Raw genomic sequence first — 27751 nt, 5'->3', positions numbered from 1 at the left:
AGGAGGTAGTTTTTACACAAGTGTCAGATAAAAAAAACCCTGCTAAATTGATTTAATGTTATATTGTTCTTGTTGGTCCTGTAATCTTATCTGGTCATTTGTATACTGGTAAATAGCTAGGCCAGCTAAAATGTCTAGATAATGGATCCTAATTTATTATGCAAATAAACCAAGCTATGTCCTACATGTATTTTATAGAATAAGAAGAAAATTCATTATTGCAATTGATAACTTGTGAATGGATCATTAATGACTTTTTGACATACCTTACTTTTAAAGAATTACAATTCAGAGGTGTATGCATTTGGAAAAAGATATGGAGAAGAATTTGATAAGAGCATCTTAAGGAAAGCTTTTATTACTAGGTAAGTCAGAGATAATTGTGGTTTTAATTTTCTGATTTTTTTCCACATACATCATAGGTTATTATACATTCCCAGTTGATTTGGATTTCTTTCACACGTTTCAGACCATATTGACACATTACTGCTCTATTCTGTCATGTCTATTGCAAAGACTCATTGTTTTATGTCTATAGAATTACCTTATTAGGGATTCATCAATATTTGTTGGGATACAAATTTTCATGGATTTTGTGGGTTGAGGTAAACCATGAATTTAGACATTCAACGAAGTTCCAATTGTCTATAACCATGAATTGATAGCCTTATATGTCGAAGTTGAAAAAACCACTAAATCAAATATCCACAAAAAATACAATTTCTTCTCAATCCACCAAAATGAATCCACAGTATATCTATATAAAATTTCCTTAAAAACATATTGTAAACTGTTCTCCTTTTACCAATTATCTATCAGCTGGGCTAATAAGTAAAAAGAAAGTACTTAATTTTCTCATCTAAATGTACCTTTAAACATGTTAAACATGTCTATAAAGTCTTTTTACGTTTGTTTTGTGACTATCGGCTTGCTGAAGACGAAAGTAGAAGACAGCTTGGTATTGATCTTGAATCAGTTCCAGTAGGGGTGGTTGACAACTCTCAATTAGCACAGAAAGGTTAAGGATTTTTTTTTTTTTTAAAATAAAGAGATGTAAAATAAAGTCGAGAATGGAAATGGGGAACATGTCAAAGAGACAACAACTCGCCCAATGATCAGATAAATACAGCCTAAAACCACCAATGAGTCTTCAACGCGGCGAGAAAATCCCACACGGGGAGGTGGTCCTCAGCTAGCCCCTTAATAAAAATGTGTATTAGTTCAGTGAAAATGGACATCATACTAAACTCCAAAACATATAAATGAACTAAATGTAGTATGGTAACTAATTAGACAACCATTAACCAATTGCTATATGACTTGGATTGAATCAACTCAGGGTCACTGTATGGCTTTCAACAATGCGAAAAACACTTATGGAATTGTCAGTTAGAAAAAAGACCCAAAATAACGAAATGTGAAAGAAGTCAGGTGAGAAAAACAACTGGCTGATTTATGACATATCAATTAGCAAAAAATAAATATGACAAACTATTTTTTTAACCGTGTTTGGTGACTTATTAGATTTTTCTTATATAAGTATTTCGAAATATTGAAAGATATGATGTATTTCCGTATTTTTATCCCAAATCAAATATTAAGTATTGTATAAATAAATTTTAATTTTTGTAAACCTATGAAGCTGTTCAACATGTTCATTATAGTGAAATGAGCATAATTATGAATAATACCTCTATATCGTGACTTAAAATGTTTTATTTAATGTCTTTTTTTAGGTGAACAAATTGCATCTAGATACATCAAAGCTTATCTTAGACATAGCTATCCAATGATGCTAGAAGAAGGCATTTAGTAAGATTTTTTATTTGAGGGTCATGAAAAAGGGGGATTGTAACAAGTCATATTTATTCAGATGAGGCAAAGGATAGTAAAATGAGTTAATGGTCAAACCAAATAAAACTTAATTCTAAAAAGGTCATCAAGGTATTAGTCATCATAATTATTAAAAACATGCAGTAAACATGGAAATGGAGTACCTTTTCTATTCCCTATTTTTGTGGTATGTAATGCATGTGAGTTTGTCATATCCCACTCTACATGCTCTAGGAATGTAGATCACATTTCCAATCTGTCTAAAACCTACTTCCTGTTTGCCAATACTGTTGAATTTTTGATACGTTGAATGAATTAAAAAAATTCCTTTACACATGTCTCCAATACTTAGGTTTAGAATGACTTAATATTTGGTCAGTGGCTCAATAGTGATAAGTTGCAACATTTGAGCAATATTTGGATCTGTCAGACACCTGCTTCCTGTTTTTCAATATTTTGAATGACGAGAAGGGATCTGTTTATCACTTTATTCTTGTTGTTTATTGATTTATCTGATAAATAGTCTTTTAATTATAAAAAATCTTATTATCTTATCACAAGAATGTTATATTACAGAGCTTTACATGATTATCTGATGGATGACCAGATGCTGTACCATATAGCCAGTAAATTTGGTTTGACAGGCTTGATAATGTCAACAGTTAGTATTTATATTGTTTACATTTTATATGATTTTGTGTGTGATGCAATTGATACAATTTGTAATTTGAGTTCAATTTCCCTTTAGAATGTATTTGTTTTTTGTACGCATGTATATTTGCTATATGTTGGCATTTTGTTGCTCATTGTTTGGTATTGGAGCGGATGTATAGGCTTAAGCCTGCTATCCAATCCATTAAGTTAATTTCTGAATAAAATATGTTTAAATTGAATTTATATGTTTTCTCAGATTAAATAGTTTCTATATCGGAGATGATTTGATTGCTCATCTGAGCTGATTTCTGTTATAACGACTAATCTGACAGAAAACGACGTTACATCATACATTTAAGATTGTCATACGTCATCTGCGCATACGCATACGTTTTTATAGTATCAGTTGCGAATTGCTGCCATGAAAATTTGTGACGTTATCCAATCAAAATGAATGTTACAAAAGATGTTGCATTAGAATGTTCATTGATTCTACCAGGTTGTTGATCAAACGATTTTAGAAATGACAACAATTTTTATATTAAAATGGATTTCAATATGGTATACAATTTTACATAGGAAAGACCAATATAGGCAAAACATATTATCTGTATAACCAATCTAAATCCGTAAACACTGTGTTTTAGTGCTTATCTGCAATTAAAGATCACCAAGATTTAAAATAAATTGAGGGTAAATCTTCAGATTTTTGTTAAATATTCACAAACAGAATCCAAAACACAGTAGTGTATATCAGATCAAAAGCTCAGTAATGTATTGAATTGGATACTGTCAATTCAGAAATTATTGCAATGTTTTTATTATTGCGAAAAATGCCACAGGTTATAATCACAATAAATTAATTCTCATTTTGATGAATTAAACATGATTTTTCTCAATATCTCAAAAATTTAAATCGCATTTAGTTTAAAATTACAAAATCGCAATAATAAATGCACACAATAATTTCTGAATTTACAGTACATTTTTATGACCTTTACCTTTCAGCATTACCCAACAGACGACCATATGTACTGTACTGCATTTAAAGCAGTTATAGGTGCTCTTGCTGAAAATCAGGTAACGATAATAGATTATAGTACATGTAATGGTAGATTCTAATAAATGCATTTGTTTCACCAGGCTTGTATATAGGAATGCTTCTTATCAAACTACTAAGCTGCTTCAAGATAAAGATGCATTTCGTCATAATCTTTTAATTTAATGTTGATGGCAGATATTTGAAAGTCACTGCTAAAATTAGTTTTTAGACATGTGAGATTGACAGCTTAACAGAATATTATTCACAACTGTCTAACATTAAATAGACAGTTGACCTCAATACTTCTTCTGGACTTTTTGTCGCTTTGTTACTGTTTCATTGACAAATGCCCCAATCTCTTTTAATTTCTAAATTTCACTTTTAATTAAATAAAATATTTAATGTTTCTTTGAGGCATAGATTGTTTTTTATTCAGTGTTAAATTTGATGTTGTGTTTATTTTCAGAATGAAGAGAGCATGAGAGCATGGTTGTTTGTCAGAGATTTTGTAGTATCTCAGTTAGCTGGTAAAAATTTGATGGAAATCTGGGATGTGAAAAATCCTATGGGGTTGTTGTCGTCTGTATTGTCTATACAGGGCAGAGGTCCACCTGAACCAAGGTACTTTCAATAACTTTTATATATAGCTGAATAGATTTTTAGTTCAAACATAGAAACTTAACTTTTTCTATCCATTAGCAACAAGAGTACAAAAAAAACAAGATACAATTTGGGATTAGATTGACCCTGATATTGAATATATGTCAACTTATTTCTGATTTTTAGAATCATATATTCAATTTTAACTTTGATTAAAAATTAGCAGTTTGGTTTGAAAACAATGGTTGAAAGTATACCCTTTGAATAGTTTATACATCAAAAATGAGTCAAAGTCTCAAATGGTCAGGTTGCAATATTTATGACTAATCAATGTAGAATGTTTTCAATGTAATTACATGCCGACAACAAATTTTGCTGGAAAATAACTTAGTTCCCAAGTCTGGAAAAATATGAATAAATTTTTTAAACAACTCCATAACAGCAGCTACACAATGTTAAACTTCAACATGTCTTAAGGATCTGGGTTGACCACTATATTTTCATGATTATGAGTTAAAAACTTGTACACTCTTTTATAAACGTTGCTAAAAATTGAATAACAAAGTAAAATTGACAATAGAAACTAAGATAAAGGCGCAATCAAGAGGATGCAATTGACTACTCCTGTCTCATTAAACCTTGTGTGTAAAAAACCAACAATACATGAATGTGTGTTATTGCCTTTTTGAACAATCTTGCTTATCAAGTGTCTGCTATTATGGCTGGTAGGACATTGAGGATCCTTTGGGATCCCATAGTTCTTTTACTAAAAGATGAATATACATCACATACAATGATAAATCATTGATATTATAGGTAGGTTGTACTGATAGTAAAATAAAATGCATCACTTTTTTGCTATTTAGTTCTGAGAAAAGAGTTGCATTGTTTTTGTCTTGTGTGAGTGGGTAGAGATTTGGTGTCATGAATTTATATATACATGTATGGATTCCATCACTGCAACAAGTGTGTTACAATATTGCTCCACTCAAGACAATTAAATTTTAATATTTAAACATGTTAAAGCGTGAGGCTTGCTGAGCTTTTTAAATAGTTAAAATTCAAATGTTGAGAGAAGAGAAATATCGTTATACACGAGATATAGTGCTGGAATCTGTTTCTTTAATGATTTTTATCCTTCTGTTTCAAAGATTTGCAGAAAATTGTGTTCTTTATATGTGACGTCATCAGACATGGTCTCATTTTTTCATGAGATCAAGATATAAAATTCAGAAGAAATCAAGAAAACTTAACGTCATAATTAAATTTCGACAAATCATTTGCCGAGAACAGATATTTCAATAGTGATGTGAACATTTTTTTCCCACACAGCTCAAGAAATGTGAACAAAGCATAAAAATGAGAGAAACATATTTCTTTTGTTAAGGGCTTTTCCATTGAAATGTATGGAGGAGGGTAGGAAAGGACTTTCAAAATATCCCTACAACCAAGAACCATTTTTGAGATAATTTTGCATAATGGTAATAGACACATAAACGAATCCAATAAAAACAAACTTCCTTTCCTACCCTCCCACATACATTTTAATGGAATAGCCTTAACATTAGATATTACCAATAAGATGAAAATGAACACTGATATTTTATCAAACTAAATCATACGACTAGCATAGTAGTACTAAGTTATTTCAGATTACAATGGCAGTCATTTTCACCCACAATGTTTTCTTTGTATCATGTTTTAATTATTTCAGATTACTGTGACAGTCAGCTTCAGCCACAATGTTGTCTTTGTATCATGTTTTAATTATTTCAGATTACTATGACAGTCAGCTTCAGCCACAATGTCGTCTTTGTATCATGTTTTAATTATTTCAGAATACTATGGCAGTCAGCTTCAGCCACAATGTTGTCTTTGTATCATGTTTTAATTTTTTCAGAATACTGAGGCAGTCAGCTTCAGCCACAATGTTGTCTTTGTATCATGTTTTAATTATTTCAGATTATTATTGCAGTCAGATTCAGCCACAATGTTGTCTTTGTATCATGTTTTAACTATTTCAGATTACTATGACAGTCAGCTTCAGCCACAATGTCGTCTTTGTATCATGTTTTGATTATTTCAGATTACTATAGCAGTCAGCTTCAGCCACAATGATGTCTTTGTGTCATGTTTTAATTATTTCAGAATACTGTGACAGTCAGTTTCAACCACAATGTTGTCTTTGTATCATGTTTTAATTATTTCAGATTACTATGGCAGTCAGCTTCAGCAACAATGTTGTCTTTGTATCATGTTTAATTATTTTAGATTACTATGACAGTCAGCCTCAGCCACAATGTTGTCTTTGTATCATGTTTTTATTATTTCGGATTACTATGGCAGTCAGCTTCAGCCACAATGTTGTCTTTGTATCATGTTTTAATTATTTCAGATTACTATGGCAGTCAGCTTCACCCACAATATTGTCTTTGTATCATGTTTTAATTATTTTAGAGTACTATGGCAGTCAGCTTCAGCCACAATGTTGTCTTTGTATCATGTTTTAATTATTTCAGATTACTGTGACAGTCAGTTTCAACCACAATGTTGTCCTTGTATCATGTTATAATTTATCAGATTACTGTGACAGTCAGCTTCAGCCACAATGTTGTCTTTGTATCATGTTTTAATTATTTCAGATTGCTATGACAGTCAGCTTCAGCCACAATGTTGTCTTTGTATTATGTTTTAATTATTTCAGATTACTATTGCAGTCAGATTAAGCCACAATGTTGTTTTTGTATCATGTTTTAACTATTTCAGATTACTATGACAGTCAGCTTCAGCCACAATGTCGTCTGTGTATCATGTTTTAATTATTTCAGATTACTATAGCAGTCAGCTTCAGCCACAATGTTGTCTTTGTATCATGTTTTAATTATTTCAGATTACTATGGCAGTCAGCTTCAGCCACAATGTGTCTTTGTTTCATGTTTTAATTATTTCAGATTACTGTGATAGTCAGCTTCAGCAACAATATTGTTTTTGTATCATGTTTTAATTATTTAAGATTACTATGGCAGTCAACATCAGCCCCAATGTTGTCTTTGTATCATGTTTTAATTATTTCAGATTACTATAGCAGTCAGCTTCAGCCACAATGTTGTCTTTGTATCATGTTTTAATTATTTCAGAATACTAAAGCAGTCAGTTTCACCCACAATGTTGTCTTTGTATTATCTTTTAATAATTTCAGACTACTATGGCAGTCAGCTTCAGGCACAATGTTGTGTTTGTATCATGTTTTAATTATTTCAGATTACTATGACAGTCAGCTTCAGCCACAATGTTGTCTTTGTATCATGTTTTAATTATTTCAGATTACTATTGCAGTCAGATTAGCCACAATGTTGTTTTTCTATCATGTTTTACTATTTCAGATTACTTTGACAGTCAGCTTCAGCCACAATGTCGTCTTTGTATCATGTTTTAATTATTTCAGATTACTATAGCAGTCAGCTTCAGCCACAATGTTGTCTTTGTATCATGTTTTAATTATTTCAGATTACTATGGCAGTCAGTTTTAGCCACAATGTGTCTTTGCATCATGTTTTAATTATTTCAGATTACTGTGTTAGTCAGCTTCAGCAACAATGTTGTTTTTGTATCATGTTTTAATTATTTCAGATTACTATGGCAGTCAGCTTCAGCCACAATGTTGTCTTTGTATCATGTTTTAATTATTTCAGAATACTAAAGCAGTCAGTTTCACCCACAATGTTGTCTTTGTATTATCTTTTAATAATTTCAGACTACTATGGCAGTCAGCTTCAGGCACAATGTTGTCTTTGTATCATGTTTTTACTATTTCAGATTACTATTGCAGTCAGATTAAGCCACAATGTTGTTTTTGTATCATGTTTTAACTATTTCAGGTTACTATGACAGTCAGCTTCATCCACAATGTTGTCTTTGTATCATGTTTTAATTATTTCAGATTACTTTAGCAGTCACCTTCAGCCACAATGTTGTCTTTGTATCATGTTTTATTTATTTCAGATTACTATGGCAGTCAGCTTCAGCCACAATGTTGTCTTTGTATCATGTTTTAATTATTTCAGATTACTATGGCAGTCAGCTTTAGCCACAATGTGTCTTTGCATCATGCTTTAATTATTTCAGATTACTGTGTTAGTCAGCTTCAGCAACAATGTTGTTTTTGTATCATGTTTTAATTATTTCAGATTACTATGGCAGTCAACTTCACCCACAATGTTGTCTTTGTATCATGTTTTAATTATTTCAGATTACTTTAGCAGTCACCTTCAGCCACAATGTTGTCTTTGTATCATGTTTTAATTATTTCAGATTACTATGGCAGTCAGCTTCAGCCACAATGTTGTCTTTGTATCCTGTTTTAATTATTTCAGATTACTATGACAGTCAGCTTCAGCCACAATGTCGTCTTTGTATCATGTTTTAATTATTTCAGAATACTATGGCAGTCAGCTTCAGCCACACTGTTGTCTTTGTATCATGTTTTAATTTTTTCAGAATACGGAGGCAGTCAGCTTCAGCCACAATGTTGTCTTTGTATCATGTTTTAATTATTTCAGATTATTATTGCAGTCAGATTCAGCCACAATGTTGTCTTTGTATCATGTTTTAATTATTTCAGATTACTATGACAGTCAGCTTCAGCCACAATGTCGTCTTTGTATCATGTTTTGATTATTTCAGATTACTATAGCAGTCAGCTTCAGCCACAATGATGTCTTTGTATCATGTTTTAATTATTTCAGAATACTGTGACAGTCAGCTTCAGCCACCATGTTGTCTTTGTATCATGTTTTAATTATTTCAAATCACTATGGCAGTCAGCTTCAGCAACAATGTTGTCCTTCTATCATGTTTTAATTATTTTGGATTACTATGGCAGTCAGTTTCAGCCACAATGTTGTCTTTGTATCATGTTTTAATTATTTCAGATTACTGTGACAGTCAGTTTCAACCACAATGTTGTCTTTGTATCATGTTTTAATTATTTCAGATTACTATGGCAGTCAGCTTTAGCCACAATGTGTCTTTGCATCATGTTTTAATTATTTCAGATTACTGTGTTAGTCAGCTTCAGCAACAATGTTGTTTTTGTATCATGTTTTAATTATTTCAGATTACTATGGCAGTCAACTTCACCCACAATGTTGTCTTTGTATCATGTTTTAATTATTTCAGATTATTATTGCAGTCAGATTCAGCCACAATGTTGTCTTTGTATCATGTTTTAACTATTTTGTTTTACTATGGCAGTCAGTTTCAGCCACAATGTTGTCTTTGTATCATGTTTTAATTATTTCAGATTACTGTGACAGTCAGTTTCAACCACAATGTTGTCTTTGTATCATGTTTTAATTATTTCAGATTACTATGGCAGTCAGCTTTAGCCACAATATGTCTTTGCATCATGTTTTAATTATTTCAGATTACTGTGTTAGTCAGCTTCAGCAACAATGTTGTTTTTGTATCAAGTTTTAATTATTTCAGATTACTATGGCTGTCAACTTCACCCACAATGTTGTCTTTGTATCATGTTTTAATTATTTCAGATTACTATAATAGCAGTCAGCTTCAGCCACAATGTTGTCTTTGTATCATGTTTTAATTTTTTCAGATTACTAAAGCAGTCAGTTTCACCCACAATGTTGTCTTTGTATTATCTTTTAATTATTTCAGATTACTATGGCAGTCAGCTTCAGCCACAATGTTGTCTTTGTATCATGTTTTAATTATTTCAGATTACAATGGCAGTCAGCTTCAGCCACAATGTTGTCTTTGTATCATGTTTTAATTATTTCAGATTACTGTAACTGTCAGCTTTAACCACAATGTTGTCTTTGTATCATATTTTAATTATTTTAGATTACTATATCAGTCAGCTTCAACCACAATGTTGTCTTTGTATCATGTTTTAATTATTTCAGATTACTATGACAGTCAGCTTCAGCCACAATGTTGTTTTTGTATCATTTTTTAATTATTTCAGAATAAATGGCAGTCAGCTTCACCCACAATGTTGTCTTTGTATCATGTTTTAATTATTTCAGATTACTATGGCAGTCAGCTTCAGCCACAATGTGTCTTTGTATCATGTTTTAATTATTTCAGATTACTGTGATAGTCAGCTTCAGCCACAATGTTGTTTGTGTATCATATTTTAATTATTTCAGATTACTATGGCAGTTAGCTTCAGCCACAAAATTGTCTTTGTATCATGTTTTAATTATTTCAGATTACTATGGCAGTCAGCTTCAGCCATAATGTTGTTTTTGTATCATGTTTTTACTATTTCAGATTACTATTGCAGTCAGATTAAGCCACAATGTTGTTTTTGTATCATGTTTTAACTATTTCAGATTACTATGACAGTCAGCTTCAGCCACAATGTTGTCTTTGTATCATGTTTTAATTATTTCAGATTACTTTAGCAGTCACCTTCAGCCACAATGTTGTCTTTGTATCATGTTTTAATTATTTCAGACTACTATGGCAGTCAGTTTCACCCACAATGTTGTCTTTGTATCATGTTTTAATTATTTTAGATTACTATGGCAGTCAGCTTCAGCCACAATGTTGTCTTTGTATCATGTTTTAATTATTTCAGATTACTGTGACAGTCAGTTTCAACCACCATGTTGTCTTTGTATCATGTTTTAATTTATCAGATTACTGTGACAGTCAGCTTCAGCCATAATGTTGTTTTTGTGTCATGTTTTTACTATTTTAGATTACTATTGCAGTCAGATTAAGCCACAATGTTGTTTTTGTATCATGTTTTAACTATTTCAGATTACTATGACAGTCAGCTTCAGCCACAATGTTGTCTTTGTATTATGTTTTAATTATTTCAGATTACTATTGCAGTCAGATTAGCCACAATGTTGTTTTTGTATCATGTTTTAACTATTTCAGATTACTATGACAGTCAGCTTCAGCCACAATGTCGTCTTTGTATCATGTTTTAATTATTTCAGATTACTATAGCAGTCAGCTTCAGCCACAATGTTGTCTTTGTATCATGTTTTAATTATTTCAGATTACTATATCAGTCAGCTTCAGCCACAATGTTGTCTTTGTATCATGTTTTAATTTTTTTAGATTACTAAAGCAGTCAGTTTCACCCACAATGTTGTCTGTATTATCTTTTAATTATTTCAGATTACTATGACAGTCAGCTTCAGCCACAATGTTGTCTTTGTATCATGTTTTAATTATTTCAGATTACAATGGCAGTCAGCTTCAGCCACAATGTTGTCTTTGTATCATGTTTTAATTATTTCAGATTACTGTGACTGTCAGCTTCAACCACAATGTTGTCTTTGTATCATGTTTTAATTATTTCAGATTACTATGACAGTCAGCTTCAGCCACAATGTTGTTTTTTTATCATGTTTTAATTATTTCAGAATAATATGGCAGTCAGCTTCACCCACAATGTTGTCTTTGTATCATGTTTTAATTATTTCAGATTACTATGGCAGTCAGCTTCAGCCACAATGTTGTCTTTGTATCATGTTTTAATTATTTCAGATTACTGTGATAGTCAGCTTCAGCCACAATGTTGTTTGTGTATCATATTTTAATTATTTCAGATTACTATGGCAGTTAGCTTCAGCCACAAATATGTCTTTGTATCATGTTTTAATTATTTCAGATTACTATGGCAGTCAGCTTCAGCCATAATGTTGTTTTTGTATCATGTTTTTACTATTTCAGATTACTATTGCAGTCAGATTAAGCCACAATGTTGTTTTTGTATCATGTTTTAACTATTTCAGATTACTATGACAGTCAGCTTCAGCCACAATGTTGTCTTTGTATCATGTTTTAATTATTTCAGATTACTTTAGCAGTCACCTTCAGTCACAATGTTGTCTTTGTATCATGTTTTAATTATTTCAGAATACTATGGCAGTCACCTTCAGCCACAATGTTGTCTTTGTATCATGTTTTAATTAATTCAGATTACTATGGCAGTCAGTTTCACCCACAATGTTGTCTTTGTATCATGTTTTAATTATTTTAGATTACTATGGCAGTCAGCTTCAGCCACAATGTTGTCTTTGTATCATGTTTTAATTATTTCAGATTACTGTGACAGTCAGTTTCAACCACCATGTTGTCTTTGTATCATGTTTTAATTTATCAGATTACTGTGACAGTCAGCTTCAGCCATAATGTTGTTTTTGTGTCATGTTTTTACTATTTTAGATTACTATTGCAGTCAGATTAAGCCACAATGTTGTTTTTGTATCATGTTTTAACTATTTCAGATTACTATGACAGTCAGCTTCAGCCACAATGTTGTCTTTGTATTATGTTTTAATTATTTCAGATTACTATTGCAGTCAGATTAGCCACAATGTTGTTTTTGTATCATGTTTTAACTATTTCAGATTACTATGACAGTCAGCTTCAGCCACAATGTCGTCTTTGTATCATGTTTTAATTATTTCAGATTACTATAGCAGTCAGCTTCAGCCACAATGTTGTCTTTGTATCATGTTTTAATTATTTCAGATTACTATATCAGTCAGCTTCAGCCACAATGTTGTCTTTGTATCATGTTTTAATTTTTTTAGATTACTAAAGCAGTCAGTTTCACCCACAATGTTGTCTGTATTAAATTTTAATTATTTCAGATTACTATGACAGTCAGCTTCAGCCTCAATGTTGTCTTTGTATCATGTTTTAATTATTTCAGATTACAATGGCAGTCAGCTTCAGCCACAATGTTGTCTTTGTATCATGTTTTAATTATTTCAGATTACTGTGACTGTCAGCTTCAACCACAATGTTGTCTTTGTATCATGTTTTAATTATTTCAGATTACTATGACAGTCAGCTTCAGCCACAATGTTGTTTTTTTATCATGTTTTAATTATTTCAGAATAATATGGCAGTCAGCTTCACCCACAATGTTGTCTTTGTATCATGTTGTAATTATTTCAGATTACTATGGCAGTCAGCTTCAGCCACAATGTTGTCTTTGTATCATGTTTTAATTATTTCAGATTACTGTGATAGTCAGCTTCAGCCACAATGTTGTTTGTGTATCATATTTTAATTATTTCAGATTACTATGGCAGTCAGCTTCAGCCACAAAGTTGTTTTTGTATCATGTTTTAATTATTTCAGATTTCTATGGCAGTCAGTTTCAGCCACAATGTTGTCTTTGTATCATGTTTTAATTATTTCAGATTACTGTGACTGTCAGCTTCAACCACAATGTTGTCTTTGTATCATGTTTTAATTATTTCAGATTACTATGACAGTCACCTTCAGCAACAATGTTGTCTTTGTATCATGTTTTAATTATTTCAGATTAATGTGACAGTCAGCTTCAGCCATAATGTTGTCTTTGTATCATGTTTTAATTATTTCAGATTACTGTGACAGTCAGCTTCAGCCACAATGTTGTTTTTGTATCATGTTTTAACTATTTCAAATTACTATGACAGTCAGCTTCAGCAACAATGTCGTCTTTGTATCATGTTTTAATTATTTCAGATTACTATAGCAGTCAACTTCAGCCACAATGTTGTCTTTGTATCATGTTTTAATTATTTCAGATTTCTATGGCATTTAGCTTCAGCCACAATGTGTCTTTGTATCATGTTTTAATTATTTCAGATTACTGTGATACTCAGCTTCAGCCACAGTGTTGTTTTTGTAACATGTTTTAATTATTTCAGATTACTATGGCAGTCAACTTCAGCCACAATGTTGTCTTTGTATCATGTTTTAATTATTTCAGATTACTATAGCAGTCAGCTTCAGCCACAATGTTGTCTTTGTATCATGTTTTAATTATTTCAGATTACTATAGCAGTCAGCTTCAGCCACAATGTTGTCTTTGTATAATGTTTTAATTATTTTAGATTACTATAGCAGTCAGCTTCAGCCACAATGTTGTCTTTGTATCATGTTTTAATTTTTTCAGATTACTAAAGCAGTCAGTTTCACCCACAGTGTTGTCTTTGTATTATCTTTTAATTATTTCAGATTACTATGGCAGTCAGCTTCAGCCACAATGTTGTCTTTGTATCATGTTTTAATTATTTCAGATTACTGTGACAATCAGCTTCAGCCATAATGTTGTCTTTGTATCATGTTTTAATTATTTCAGATTACTGTGACAGTCAGCTTCAGCCACAATGTTGTTTTTGTATCATGTTTTAACTATTTCAGATTACTATGACAGTCAGCTTCAGCCACAATGTCGTCTTTGTATCATGTTTTAATTATTTCAGATTACTATAGCAGTCAACTTCAGCCACAATGTTGTCTTTGTATTATGTTTTAATTATTTCAGATTTCTATGGCATTTAGTTTCAGCCACAATGTGTCTTTGTATCATGTTTTAATTATTTCAGATTACTGTGATACTCAGCTTCAGCCACAATGTTGTTTTTGTATCATGTTTTAATTATTTCAGATTACTATGGCAGTCAACTTCAGCCACAATGTTGTCTTTGTATCATGTTTTAATTATTTCAGATTACTATAGCAGTCAGCTTCAGCCACAATGTTGTCTTTGTATCATGTTTTAATTTTTTCAGATTACTAAAGCAGTCAGTTTCACCCACAATGTTGTCTTTGTATTATCTTTTAATTATTTCAGATTACTATGACAGTCAGCTTCAGCCACAATGTTGTTTTTGTATCATGTTTTAATTATTTTAGATTACTGTGACAGTCAGCTTCAGCCACAATGTTGTCTTTGTATCATGTTTTATTTATTTCAGATTACTATGGCAGTCAACTTCAGCCACAATGTTGTCTTTGTATCATGTTTTAATTATTTCAGATTCCTGTGACAGTCAGTTTCACCCACAATGTTGTCTTTGAATCATATTTTAATTATTTCAGATTACTATGACAGTCAGTTTCACCCACAATGTTGTGTTTGTATCATGCTTTAATTATTTCAGATTACTATGGCAGTCAGCTTCAGCAACAATGTTGTCTTTGTATCATGTTTTAATTATTTCAGATTACTGTGACAGTCAGCTTCAGCCACAATGTTGTCTTTGTATCATGTTTTAATTATTTCAGATTACTATGGCAGTCACCTTCAGCAACAATGTTGTCTTTGTATCATGTTTTAATTATTTCAGATTAATGTGACAGTCAGCTTCAGCCATAATGTTGTCTTTGTATCATGTTTTAATTATTTCAGATTACTGTGACAGTCAGCTTCAGCCACAATGTTGTTTTTGTATCATGTTTTAACTATTTCAAATTACTATGACATTCAGCTTCAGCAACAATGTCGTCTTTGTATCATGTTTTAATTATTTCAGATTACTATAGCAGTCAACTTCAGCCACAATGTTGTCTTTGTATCATGTTTTAATTATTTCAGATTTCTATGGCATTTAGCTTCAGCCACAATGTGTCTTTGTATCATGTTTTAATTATTTCAGATTACTGTGATACTCAGCTTCAGCCACAATGTTGTTTTTGTAACATGTTTTAATTATTTCAGATTACTATGGCAGTCAGCTTCAGCCACAATGTTGTCTTTGTATCATGTTTTAATTATTTCAGATTACTATGGCAGTCAGCTTCAGCCACAATGTGTCTTTGTATCATGTTTTAATTTTTTCAGATTACTAAAGCAGTCAGTTTCACCCACAATGTTGTCTTTGTATTATCTTTTAATTATTTCAGATTACTATGACAGTCAGCTTCAGCCACAATGGTGTCTTTGTAACATGTTTTAATTATTTTAGATTACTATAGCAGTCAGATTCAGCCACAATGTTGTCTTTGTATCATGTTTTAATTATTTCAGATTACTGTAACTGTCAGCTTCAGCCACAATGTTGTTTTTGTATCATGTTTAAATATTTTAGATTACTGTGATTTTCAGCTTCAGCCACAATGTTGTCTTTGTATCATGTTTTATTTACTTCAGATTACTATGGCAGTCAACTGCAGCCACAATGTTGTCTTTGTATCATATTTTAATTATTTCAGATTACTATGGCAGTCAGCTTCAGCCACAGTGTTGTCTTTGTATTATGTTTTAATTATTTCAGATTACTATTGCAGTCAGATTAGCCACAATGTTGTTTTTGTATCATGTTTTAATTTTTTCAGATTACTATGACAGTCAGCTTCAGCCACAATGTTGTCTTTGTATTATGTTTTAATTATTTCAGATTACTATTGCAGTCAGATTAGCCACAATGTTGTTTTTGTATCATGTTTTAATTATTTCAGATTACTATGACAGTCAGCTTCAGCCACAATATTGTCTTTGTATTATATTTTAATTATTTCAGATTACTATGACAGTCAGCTTCAGCCACAATGTTGACTTTGTATCATGTTTTAATTATTTCAGATTACTATAGCAGTCAGCTTCAGCCACAATGTTGTCTTTGTATTATGTTTTAATTATTTCAGATTACTATTGCAGTCAGATTAGCCACAATGTTGTTTTTGTATCATGTTTTAATTTTTTCAGATTACTATGACAGTCAGCTTCAGCCACAATGTTGTCTTTGTATTATGTTTTAATTATTTCAGATTACTATAGCAGTCAACTTCAGCCACAATATTGTCTTTGTATTATATTTTAATTATTTCAGATTACTGTGACAGTCAGCTTCAGCCATAATGTTGTCTTTGTATCATGTTTTAATTATTTCAGATTACTGTGACAGTCAGCTTCAGCCACAATGTTGTTTTTGTGTCATGTTTTAACTATTTCAGATTACTATGACAGTCAGCTTCAGCCACAATGTCGTCTTTGTATCATGTTTTAATTATTTCTGATTACTATAGCAGTCAACTTCAGACACAATGTTGTCTTTGTATCATGTTTTAATTATTTCAGATTACTATGGCAGTCAGCTTCAGCCACAATGTGTCTTTGTATCATGTTTTAAATATTTTTAGATTACTGTGATACTCAGCTTCAGCCACAATGTTGTTTTTGTATCATGTTTTAATTATTTCAGATTACTATAGCAGTCAGCTTCAGCCAAAATGTTGTCTTTGTATCATGTTTTATTTTTTTCAGATTACTAAAGCATTCAGTTTCACCCACAATGTTGTCTTTGTATTATCTTTTAATTATTTCAGATTACTGTGACTGTCAGCTTCAGCCACAATGTTGTCTTTGTATCATATTTTAATTATTTCAGATTACAATAGCAGTCAGCTTCAGCCACAATGTTGTCTTTGTATCATGTTTTAATTATTTCAGATTACAATAGCAGTCAGCTTCAGCCACAATGTTGTCTTTGTATCATGTTTTCATTATTTCAGATTACTGTAACTGTCAGCTTTAACCACAATGTTGTCTTTGTATCATATTTTAATTATTTTAGATTACTATGGCAGTCAGCTTCAACCACAATGTTGTCTTTGTATCATGTTTTAATTATTTTAGATTACTATGGCTGTTAGCTTCAACCACAATGATGTCTTTGTATCATTTTTTAATTATTTCAGAATATAATGGCAGTCAGCTTCACCCACAATGTTGTCTTTGTATCATGTTTTAATTATTTCAGATTACTATGGCAGTCAGCTTCAGCCACAATGTGTCTTTGTATCATGTTTTAATTATTTCAGAATACTGTGATAATCAGCTTCAGCCACAATGTTGTTTGTGTATCATATTTTAATTATTTCAGATTACTATGGCAGTCAGCTTCAGCCACAAAGTTGTCTTTGTATCATGTTTTAATTATTTCAGATTACTATGGCAGTCAGCTTCAGCCATAATGTTGTTTTTGTATCATGTTTTTACTATTTCAGATTACTATTGCAGTCAGATTAAGCCACAATGTTGTTTTTTGTATCATGTTTTGACTATTTCAGATTACATGTTTTAATTATTTTAGATTACTATGGCTGTCAGCTTCAACCACAATGTTGTCTTTGTATCATTTTTTAATTATTTCAGAATAATATGGCAGTCAGCTTCACCCACAATGTTGTCTTTGTATCATGTTTTAATTATTTCAGATTACTATGGCAGTCAGCTTCAGCCACAATGTGTCTTTGTATCATGTTTTAATTATTTCAGAATACTGTGATAATCAGCTTCAGCCACAATGTTGTTTGTGTATCATGTTTTAATTATTTCAGATTACTATGGCAGTCAACTTCACCCACAATCTTGTCTTTGTATCATGTTTTATTTATTTCAGATTACTATATCAGTCAGCTTCAGCCACAATGTTATCTTTGTATCATGTTTTAATTTTTTTAGATTACTAAAGCAGTCAGTTTCACCCACAATGTTGTCTGTATTATCTTTTAATTATTTCAGATTGCTATGGCAGTCAGCTTCAGCCACAATGTGTCTTTGTATCATGTTTTAAATATTTTTAGATTACTGTGATACTCAGCTTCAGCCACAATGTTGTTTTTGTATCATGTTTTAATTATTTCAGATTACTATAGCAGTCAGCTTCAGCCAAAATGTTGTCTTTGTATCATGTTTTATTTTTTTCAGATTACTAAAGCATTCAGTTTCACCCACAATGTTGTCTTTGTATTATCTTTTAATTATTTCAGATTACTGTGACTGTCAGCTTAAGCCACAATGTTGTCTTTGTATCATATTTTAATTATTTCAGATTACAATAGCAGTCAGCTTCAGCCACAATGTTGTCTTTGTATCATGTTTTAATTATTTCAGATTACAATAGCAGTCAGCTTCAGCCACAATGTTGTCTTTGTATCATGTTTTCATTATTTCAGATTACTGTAACTGTCAGCTTTAACCACAATGTTGTCTTTGTATCATATTTTAATTATTTTAGATTACTATGGCAGTCAGCTTCAACCACAATGTTGTCTTTGTATCATGTTTTAATTATTTTAGATTACTATGGCTGTTAGCTTCAACCACAATGATGTCTTTGTATCATTTTTTAATTATTTCAGAATATAATGGCAGTCAGCTTCACCCACAATGTTGTCTTTGTATCATGTTTTAATTATTTCAGATTACTATGGCAGTCAGCTTCAGCCACAATGTGTCTTTGTATCATGTTTTAATTATTTCAGAATACTGTGATAATCAGCTTCAGCCACAATGTTGTTTGTGTATCATATTTTAATTATTTCAGATTACTATGGCAGTCAGCTTCAGCCACAAAGTTGTCTTTGTATCATGTTTTAATTATTTCAGATTACTATGGCAGTCAGCTTCAGCCATAATGTTGTTTTTGTATCATGTTTTTACTATTTCAGATTACTATTGCAGTCAGATTAAGCCACAATGTTGTTTTTTGTATCATGTTTTGACTATTTCAGATTACATGTTTTAATTATTTTAGATTACTATGGCTGTCAGCTTCAACCACAATGTTGTCTTTGTATCATTTTTTAATTATTTCAGAATAATATGGCAGTCAGCTTCACCCACAATGTTGTCTTTGTATCATGTTTTAATTATTTCAGATTACTATGGCAGTCAGCTTCAGCCACAATGTGTCTTTGTATCATGTTTTAATTATTTCAGAATACTGTGATAATCAGCTTCAGCCACAATGTTGTTTGTGTATCATGTTTTAATTATTTCAGATTACTATGGCAGTCAACTTCACCCACAATCTTGTCTTTGTATCATGTTTTATTTATTTCAGATTACTATATCAGTCAGCTTCAGCCACAATGTTATCTTTGTATCATGTTTTAATTTTTTTAGATTACTAAAGCAGTCAGTTTCACCCACAATGTTGTCTGTATTATCTTTTAATTATTTCAGATTGCTATGGCAGTCAGCTTCAGCCACAATGTTGTCTTTGTATCATGTTTTAATTATTTCAGATTACAATGGCAGTCAGCTTCAGCCACAATGTTGTCTTTGTATCATGTTTTAATTATTTCAGATTACTGGGACTGTCAGCTTCAACCACAATGTTGTCTTTGTATCATATTTTAATTATTTTAGATTACTATGGCAGTCAGCTTCAAACACAATGTTGTCTTTGTATCATGTTTTAATTATTTAAGATTACCATGACAGTTAGCTTCAGCCACAATGTTGTTTTTTTATCATGTTTTAATTATTTCAGAATAATATGGCAGTCAGCTTCACCCACAATGTTGTCTTTGTATCATGTTTTAATTATTTCAGATTACTATGGCAGTCAGCTTCAGCCACAATGTGTCTTTGTATCATGTTTTAATTATTTCAGATTACTGTGATAGTCAGCTTCAGCCACAATGTTGTTTGTGTATCATATTTTAATTATTTCAGATTACTATGGCAGTCAGCTTCAGCCACAAAGTTGTCTTTGTATTATGTTTTAATTATTTCAGATTTCTATGGCAGTCAGCTTCAGCCACAATGTTGTCTTTGTATCATGTTTTAATTATTTCAGATTACTATGACAGTCAGCAATAACCACAATGTTGTCTTTGTATCATGTTTTAATTATTTCAGATTACTGTGACAGTCAGTTTCACCCACAATGTTGTCTTTGTATCATGTTTTAATTATTTCAGATTACAATGGCAGTCAGCTTCAGCCACAATGTTGTCTTTGTATCATGTTTTAATTATTTCAGATTACTGGGACTGTCAGCTTCAACCACAATGTTGTCTTTGTATCATATTTTAATTATTTTAGATTACTATGGCAGTCAGCTACAAACACAATGTTGTCTTTGTATCATGTTTTAATTATTTAAGATTACTATGACAGTTAGCTTCAGCCACAATGTTGTTTTTTTATCATGTTTTAATTATTTCAGAATAATATGGCAGTCAGCTTCACCCACAATGTTGTCTTTGTATCATGTTTTAATTATTTCAGATTACTATGGCAGTCAGCTTCAGCCACAATGTGTCTTTGTATCATGTTTTAATTATTTCAGATTACTGTGATAGTCAGCTTCAACCACAATGTTGTTTGTGTATCATATTTTAATTATTTCAGATTACTATGGCAGTCAGCTTCAGCCACAAAGTTGTCTTTGTATCATGTTTTGATTATTTCAGATTTCTATGGCAGTCAGCTTCAGCCACAATGTTGTCTTTGTATCATGTTTTAATTATTTCAGATTACTATGACAGTCAGCAATAACCACAATGTTGTCTTTGTATCATGTTTTAATTATTTCTGATTACTGTGGCAGTCAGCTTCAGCCACAAAGTTGTCTTTGTATCATGTTTTAATTATTTCAGATTACTATGGCAGTCAGCTTCAGCCATAATGTTGTTTTTGTATCATGTTTTTACTATTTCAGATTACTATTGCAGTCAGATTAAGCCACAATGTTGTTTTTTGTATCATGTTTTAATTATTTCAGATTACTATGGCAGTCAGCTTTAGCCACAATGTTGTCTTTGTATCATGTTTTAATTATTTCAGATTGCTATGACAGTCAGCTTCAGCCACAATGTTGTCTTTGTTTTATGTTTTAATTATTTCAGATTACTATTGCAGTCAGATTAAGCCACAATGTTGTTTTTTGTATCATGTTTTAACTATTTCAGATTACGATGACAGTCAGCTTCAGCCACAATGTCGTCTTTGTATCATGTTTTAATTATTTCAGATTACTATAGCAGTCAGCTTCAGCCACAATGTTGTCTTTGTATCATGTTTTAATTATTTCAGATTACTATGGCAGTCAGCTTTAGCCACAAATTGTTTTTGTATCATGTTTTAATTATTTCAGATTACTATGGCAGTCAACGTCACCCACAATGTTGTCTTTGTATCATGTTTTAATTATTTCAGATTACTATATCAGTCAGCTTCAGCCACAATGTTATCTTTGTATCATGTTTTAATTTTTTTAGATTACTAAAGCAGTCAGTTTCACCCACAATGTTGTCTGTATTATCTTTTAATTATTTCAGATTGCTATGGCAGTCAGCTTCAGCCACAATGTTGTCTTTGTATCAAGTTTTAATTATTTCAGATTACAATGGCAGTCAGCTTCAGCCACAATGTTGTCTTTGTATCATGTTTTAATTATTTCAGATTACTGGGACTGTCAGCTTCAACCACAATGTTGTCTATGTATCATATTTTAATTATTTTAGATTACTATGGCAGTCAGCTTCAAACACAATGTTGTCTTTGTATCATGTTTTAATTATTTCAGATTACTATGGCAGTCAGCTTCAGCCACAATGTGTCTTTGTATCATGTTTTAATTATTTCAGATTACTGTGATAGTCAGCTTCAGCCACAATGTTGTTTGTGTATCATTTTTTAATTATTTCAGATTACTATGGCAGTCAGCTTCAGCCACAAAGTTGTCTTTGTATCATGTTTTAATTATTTCAGATTTCTATGGCAGTCAGCTTCAGCCACAATGTTGTCTTTGTATCATGTTTTAATTATTTCAGATTACTATGACAGTCAGCAATAACCACAATGTTGTCTTTGTATCATGTTTTAATTATTTCAGATTACTGTGACAGTCAGTTTCACCCACAATGTTGTCTTTGAATCATGTTTTAATTATTTCAGATTACTATGACAGTCAGTTTCACCCACAATGTTGTGTTTGTATCATGTTTTAATTATTTCAGATTACTATGGCAGTCAGCTTCAGCAACAATGTTGTCTTTGTATCATGTTTTAATTATTTCAGATTACTGTGACAGTCAGCTTCAGCCACAATGTTGTCTTTGTATCATGTTTTAATTATTTATGATTACTATGGCAGTCACCTTCAGCAACAATGTTGTCTTTGTATCATGTTTTAATTATTTCAGATTACTGTGACAGTCAGCTTCAGCCATAATGTTGTCTTTGTATCATATTTTAATTATTTCAGATTACTGTGACAGTCAGCTTCAGCCACAATGTTGTTATTGTATCATGTTTTAACTATTTCAGATTACTATGACAGTCAGCTTCAGCCACAATGTTGTCTTTGTATCATGTTTTAATTATTTCAGATTACTATAGCAGTCAACTTCAGCCACAATGTTGTCTTTGGATCATGTTTTAATTATTTCAGATTACTATGGCAGTCAGCTTCAGCCACAATGTGTCTTTGTATCATGTTTTAATTATTTCAGATTACTGTGATACTCAGCTTCAGCCACAATGTTGTTTTTGTATCATGTTTTAATTATTTCAGATTACTATGGCAGTCAACTTCAGCCACAATGTTGTCTTTGTATCATGTTTTAATTATTTCAGATTACTATAGCAGTCAGCTTCAGCCACAATGTTGTCTTTGTATCATGTTTTAATTTTTTCAGATTTCTTTGGCAGTCAGCTTCAGCCACAATGTTGTCTTTGTATTATGTTTTAATTATTTTAGATTACTATTGCAGTCAGCTTCAGCCACAATGTTGTCTTTGTATCATGTTTTAATTTTTTCAGATTACTAAAGCAGTCAGTTTCACCCACAATGTTGTCTTTGTATCATATTTTAATTATTTCAGATTACTATTGCAGTCAGATTCAGCCACAATGTTGTTTTTGTATCATGTTTTAACTATTTCAGATTACTATGACAATCAGCTTCAGCTACAATGTCGCCTTTGTATCATGTTTTAATTATTTCAGATTACTATAGCAGTCAGCTACAGCCACAATGTTGTCTTTGTATCATGTTTTAATTATTTCAGATTACTATGGCAGTCAGCTTCAGCCACAATGTGTCTTTGTATCATATTGTAATTATTTCAGATTACTGTGATAGTCAGCTTCAGCAACAATGTTGTTTTTGTATCATGTTTTATTTATTTCAGATTACTATGGCAGTCAACTTCACCCACAATGTTGTCTTTGTATCATGTTTTATTTATTTCAGATTACTATAGCAGTCAGCTTCAGCCACAATGTTGTCTTTGTATCATGTTTTAATTTTTTCAGATTACTAAAGCAGTCAGTTTCACCCACAATGTTGTCTTTGTATCATGTTTTAATTTTTTCAGATTACTATGGCAGTAAGCTTCAACCACAATGTTGTCTTTGTATCATGTTTTAATTATTTCAGATTACTGTGACTGTCAGCTTCAACAACAATGTTGTCTTTATATCATATTTTAATTATTTTAGATTACTATGGCAGTCAGCTTCAACCACAATGTTGTCTTTGTATCATGTTTTAATTCTTTCAGATTACTGTGACAGTCAGCTTCAGCCATAATGTTGTCTTTGTATCATGTTTTAATTATTTCAGATTACTATGGCAGTCAGCTTCAGCCACAATGTTGTCTTTGTATCATGTTTTAATTATTTCAGATTACTATGGCAGTCAGCTTCAGCCACAATGTTGTCTTTGTATCAAGTTTTATACGACCGCAAAAATTTTGAAGTCGTAAATTGGTATCGTGTCGTCGTTGTCAGCTTTGTCCAAAGACATTTGGTTTCCAGACAATAACTTTAGTATAAGTAAATAGAAATCTATGAAATTTAAACACAAGGTTAATATCCACAAAAGGAAGGTTGGGATTGATTTTGGTGGTTATGGTCCCAACAGTTTGGGAATTAGGGGCCAAAAAGGGGCCCAAATACGCATTTTTCTAGTTTCCAGACAATAACTTGTGGAACAGTGTATGGATATCTCTGAAATTATACCACAAGTTTCCATACCACAAAGGGATGGTTAAGATTGGCTTTTGGGGGGTTATGGCTCAAACCGTTTAGGAATTAGGGGCAAAAAAGGGGAAAAAACAAGGGTTTCCTGGTTAATGGACAATTAAGTACAATGTTTGTGTTTGTATTACCTCCCTTACACTGCTTTTAAATTATGTATAAAGAAATGTTATATTGTCTTGAGGTGATTAGCTGTCAATTTATTTTAAAAATGGCGGGGGGGGGGGTGTAAAAAAGAAATTGAGGGGGGACAAGGGGGGGAAATTTTTTTTCAAATTTCTTTTAGGAGGGGGGGGGTCTCAATTCGCAACAGCATAGTGTATTGCACAAAAGCAAAAAAAAGGGGGGGTAAATATTTTTTTTTTTTGGGGGGGGGAGGTCAATTCGCAACAACATAGTGTATTGCACAAAAGCAAAAAATTGAATATAAATTCAAATCATATACCCAATTCTAAGTTCTTTGACAATTATTCTGTGTCAAATATTTAATTACAATCCAAATTCAGACCTGTATCAAGCGCAAATATTGTGTCCATTTTTGCCCCAACTGTTCAGGGTTGGACCTCTGCAGTCGTATCCAGCTGCGCTCGGCGGAGCAATTTATTTTTTCATGTAAATGCGTTATTTTAACATTTTTTAAAGATATTAATTAAATGTGATCATGTCGTATGTTCCATTTTTCTCCAAAACAAATATAAGTGAAAGTATTATAACAACAAGAGCTATCTATGATTAACAAATGTAAAATCCCGCATATCTCATTCAGAAATCAAAATTTGATTCATTTCAGCACCAGGTGAGACATTACCAATAGCAGAAGAAATGGCTGCCAAAGATGCCTTGTCAAAATTAATGAACATTTCACTTGCCGCAAAGCCTTTACAGTTTGGTGAAAAATCAGAAAGTCGGAAATTTGACTTTAATCAAAGAAACCAAAGTGCTAGTGACTTACTCTCGACATCAACAAGTAGATAATTTATGAGAGACTATAGAATTATGTGTATTTTAAATAAATTTAATCTCTATTTGTTAATATTGTCTTTTAATCTATCTTGTGAGTTCTTGCCAGCATTTTATCTGTCTCTATTTTTCTCCAAATTTCTGTCCAAATACACTAGGTTAAGTTTACATGCCTCTTTTGGTGTGTATAAAACGCACTTATGCATAGTATTGTAAACAGCCCTTTTTCACCCTTGAAAATTGAGAAAAAAGTTTCTTCATATGCTTTCCATGCAGGGACTTTGTGGAAAAATCCCCACTTGAAACTCCGTTAAATTCATTCATTGAAAACAATTTCTTTTTCAGAGACAAATTGAACTCCAGTCCTGGTTGATGACGTTATAGATAATGCATATTGTAAGGTTTTTCTTTTTTTTTGAATACTTTACAAAGTAAAAACGTTTTTGAAATGTCACTTTATTCAACATTAAAAGACACATGACATGTGATTTCCTGATATTACGAAAGTGAAAAAACAACAGCGGTCACTATCAACAAATGGACATGTTTTATTCAATTTTAATACATTATCCTTCTGTATTCCTTGTAAGAACACATATACAAAGTAAGTAATAAACCAGAGAATGACCTACATGAATATGACAGAACCTTTCATCTCACCAAAAAACGCTAAAAAAAAAACAACTACTAAAGCATTTAAATGATTTTTATTTGCATATAACGTTAATAATCAGATACAAGAATGTACAAATGTACATGTAAAACATAACAGCAATCAAGTTTATGCTCCAAAAATATTTTCTGCCAGACAACTAGGTTTCCTGGTCCGAAATCGTCCTGAACACCATTAACTTTGTCAAACATTAATCATGTTCATTAAATTTAAAAACAACTTTGGCAGAAGCATCTTCATGCACTGTTTCTAAATGAATTTACTAGGCAGGTCAAGACATTGGAATATAATATAAAAATAAGGAGATGTTGTACACATCCAATGTATTTAATATAAAGATGACATTAACAGTTAAAAAACAAAATTACCTATAGGTATTGACAGATTGTAGGAGGTCCATGTAACACTTAACAATTCAAAATTTTTAAAAGTTTTCAAATTTTAATATTTTGGATTTTTGATTCCAACTTATTGATTTTTTTGAAATTTCAAAAATTTCACCAAATAATTAAAATCTTAAAATTATAAACTCTGTTTTAAAATTTTTAATAGTTTAGATATTTAAGCAAACTTTAATATTACTAAACTAACGTACAGTTTTTATCATTCTGTTTTTTGAAAGTTTGAATGTTTTGATTAAAAAATAGGAAAGGGGAAAGGACTAAAAAGTGGATACCTGTTACAAATGCGAAACAGAATTGAAGAACGGAACGAAACGAAATGAAATTTAAAAAACCAAATCAAAATGAAAAACAATATTTTCTGAATAATTAAATATAATATAAAATCAGAGTCTAACTTGCTTGATCTACATGATGAAAATGAGAAATATGATTCTTTAAGTTGAAAAATTTATTAAGTAGACCTGATTTTGACACACTTTGATTCTCTAATTAATGAACAGCAAGCAGATATTATTTGTCAACTTTGTGATTACTGCTCTGAATGTGGTTATTAATAGTATTTGTCTGTATATTTGACTTGGATACCTCCACGAAGGGCTTCAATAATGGCACATTTTTCAGGTGCAGATCCGGGAATTTGAAGAAAAAAAATGTTCAGCAAAGTAAGATCTACAAATAAGTCAACAAAGTAAATTGAAACCCTTAGAGTAGTTATTGCCCTTGGAAAATGATTGTATTTCTATTTTGCATTTTTTGCATAATCTATAATAGATATAACGAAACAGCAAGTCACCTTGAAAAAAATGCTCAGCACAATCAATCATCATGGGCAAAATTGTCAACTGACTGCTTAAAGGAAGTAAATATTTCCACTGACTTGTGAATTTTATCATTTTTTTTTGCATTTTTGACAAAATTTTTAAAGAGTTCGAGAGAAACTTACAAAAAGCGAATAAAAGATCGATAAAATAAGATCTTCAAATAAGTTATCAATGTCAAATTGTTACACAAGTAATAGGATTTATTGCCAT

The 27751-nt window shown here is 31.3% G+C and overlaps 1 protein-coding gene across 1 annotated transcript in view; it reads left to right on the top strand.

Annotated features, from left to right (window-relative positions):
- The window catches only part of LOC127713119 (39S ribosomal protein L44, mitochondrial-like), a 104440-nt gene extending 78724 nt beyond the window's left edge, over positions 1-25716 (top strand). Inside the window, exon 10 of the mRNA XM_052219751.1 lies at positions 25474-25716. Coding sequence (XP_052075711.1) covers positions 25474-25658 — 185 coding nt within the window. The 3' untranslated portion in view covers positions 25659-25716. The remainder of the gene's footprint in view (positions 1-25473) is intronic.
- Positions 25717-27751: the final 2035 nt, after the last annotated feature.

The sequence above is a fragment of the Mytilus californianus genome, unplaced genomic scaffold (assembly GCF_021869535.1).
Source record: "Mytilus californianus isolate M0D057914Y unplaced genomic scaffold, xbMytCali1.0.p SCAF_8, whole genome shotgun sequence".
In the NCBI taxonomy this organism is placed as follows: Eukaryota; Metazoa; Mollusca; class Bivalvia; order Mytilida; family Mytilidae; genus Mytilus; species Mytilus californianus.
The sequence above is the reverse complement of the archived record's forward strand: the minus strand, read 5'-3'. Positions and strand labels throughout refer to the sequence as shown.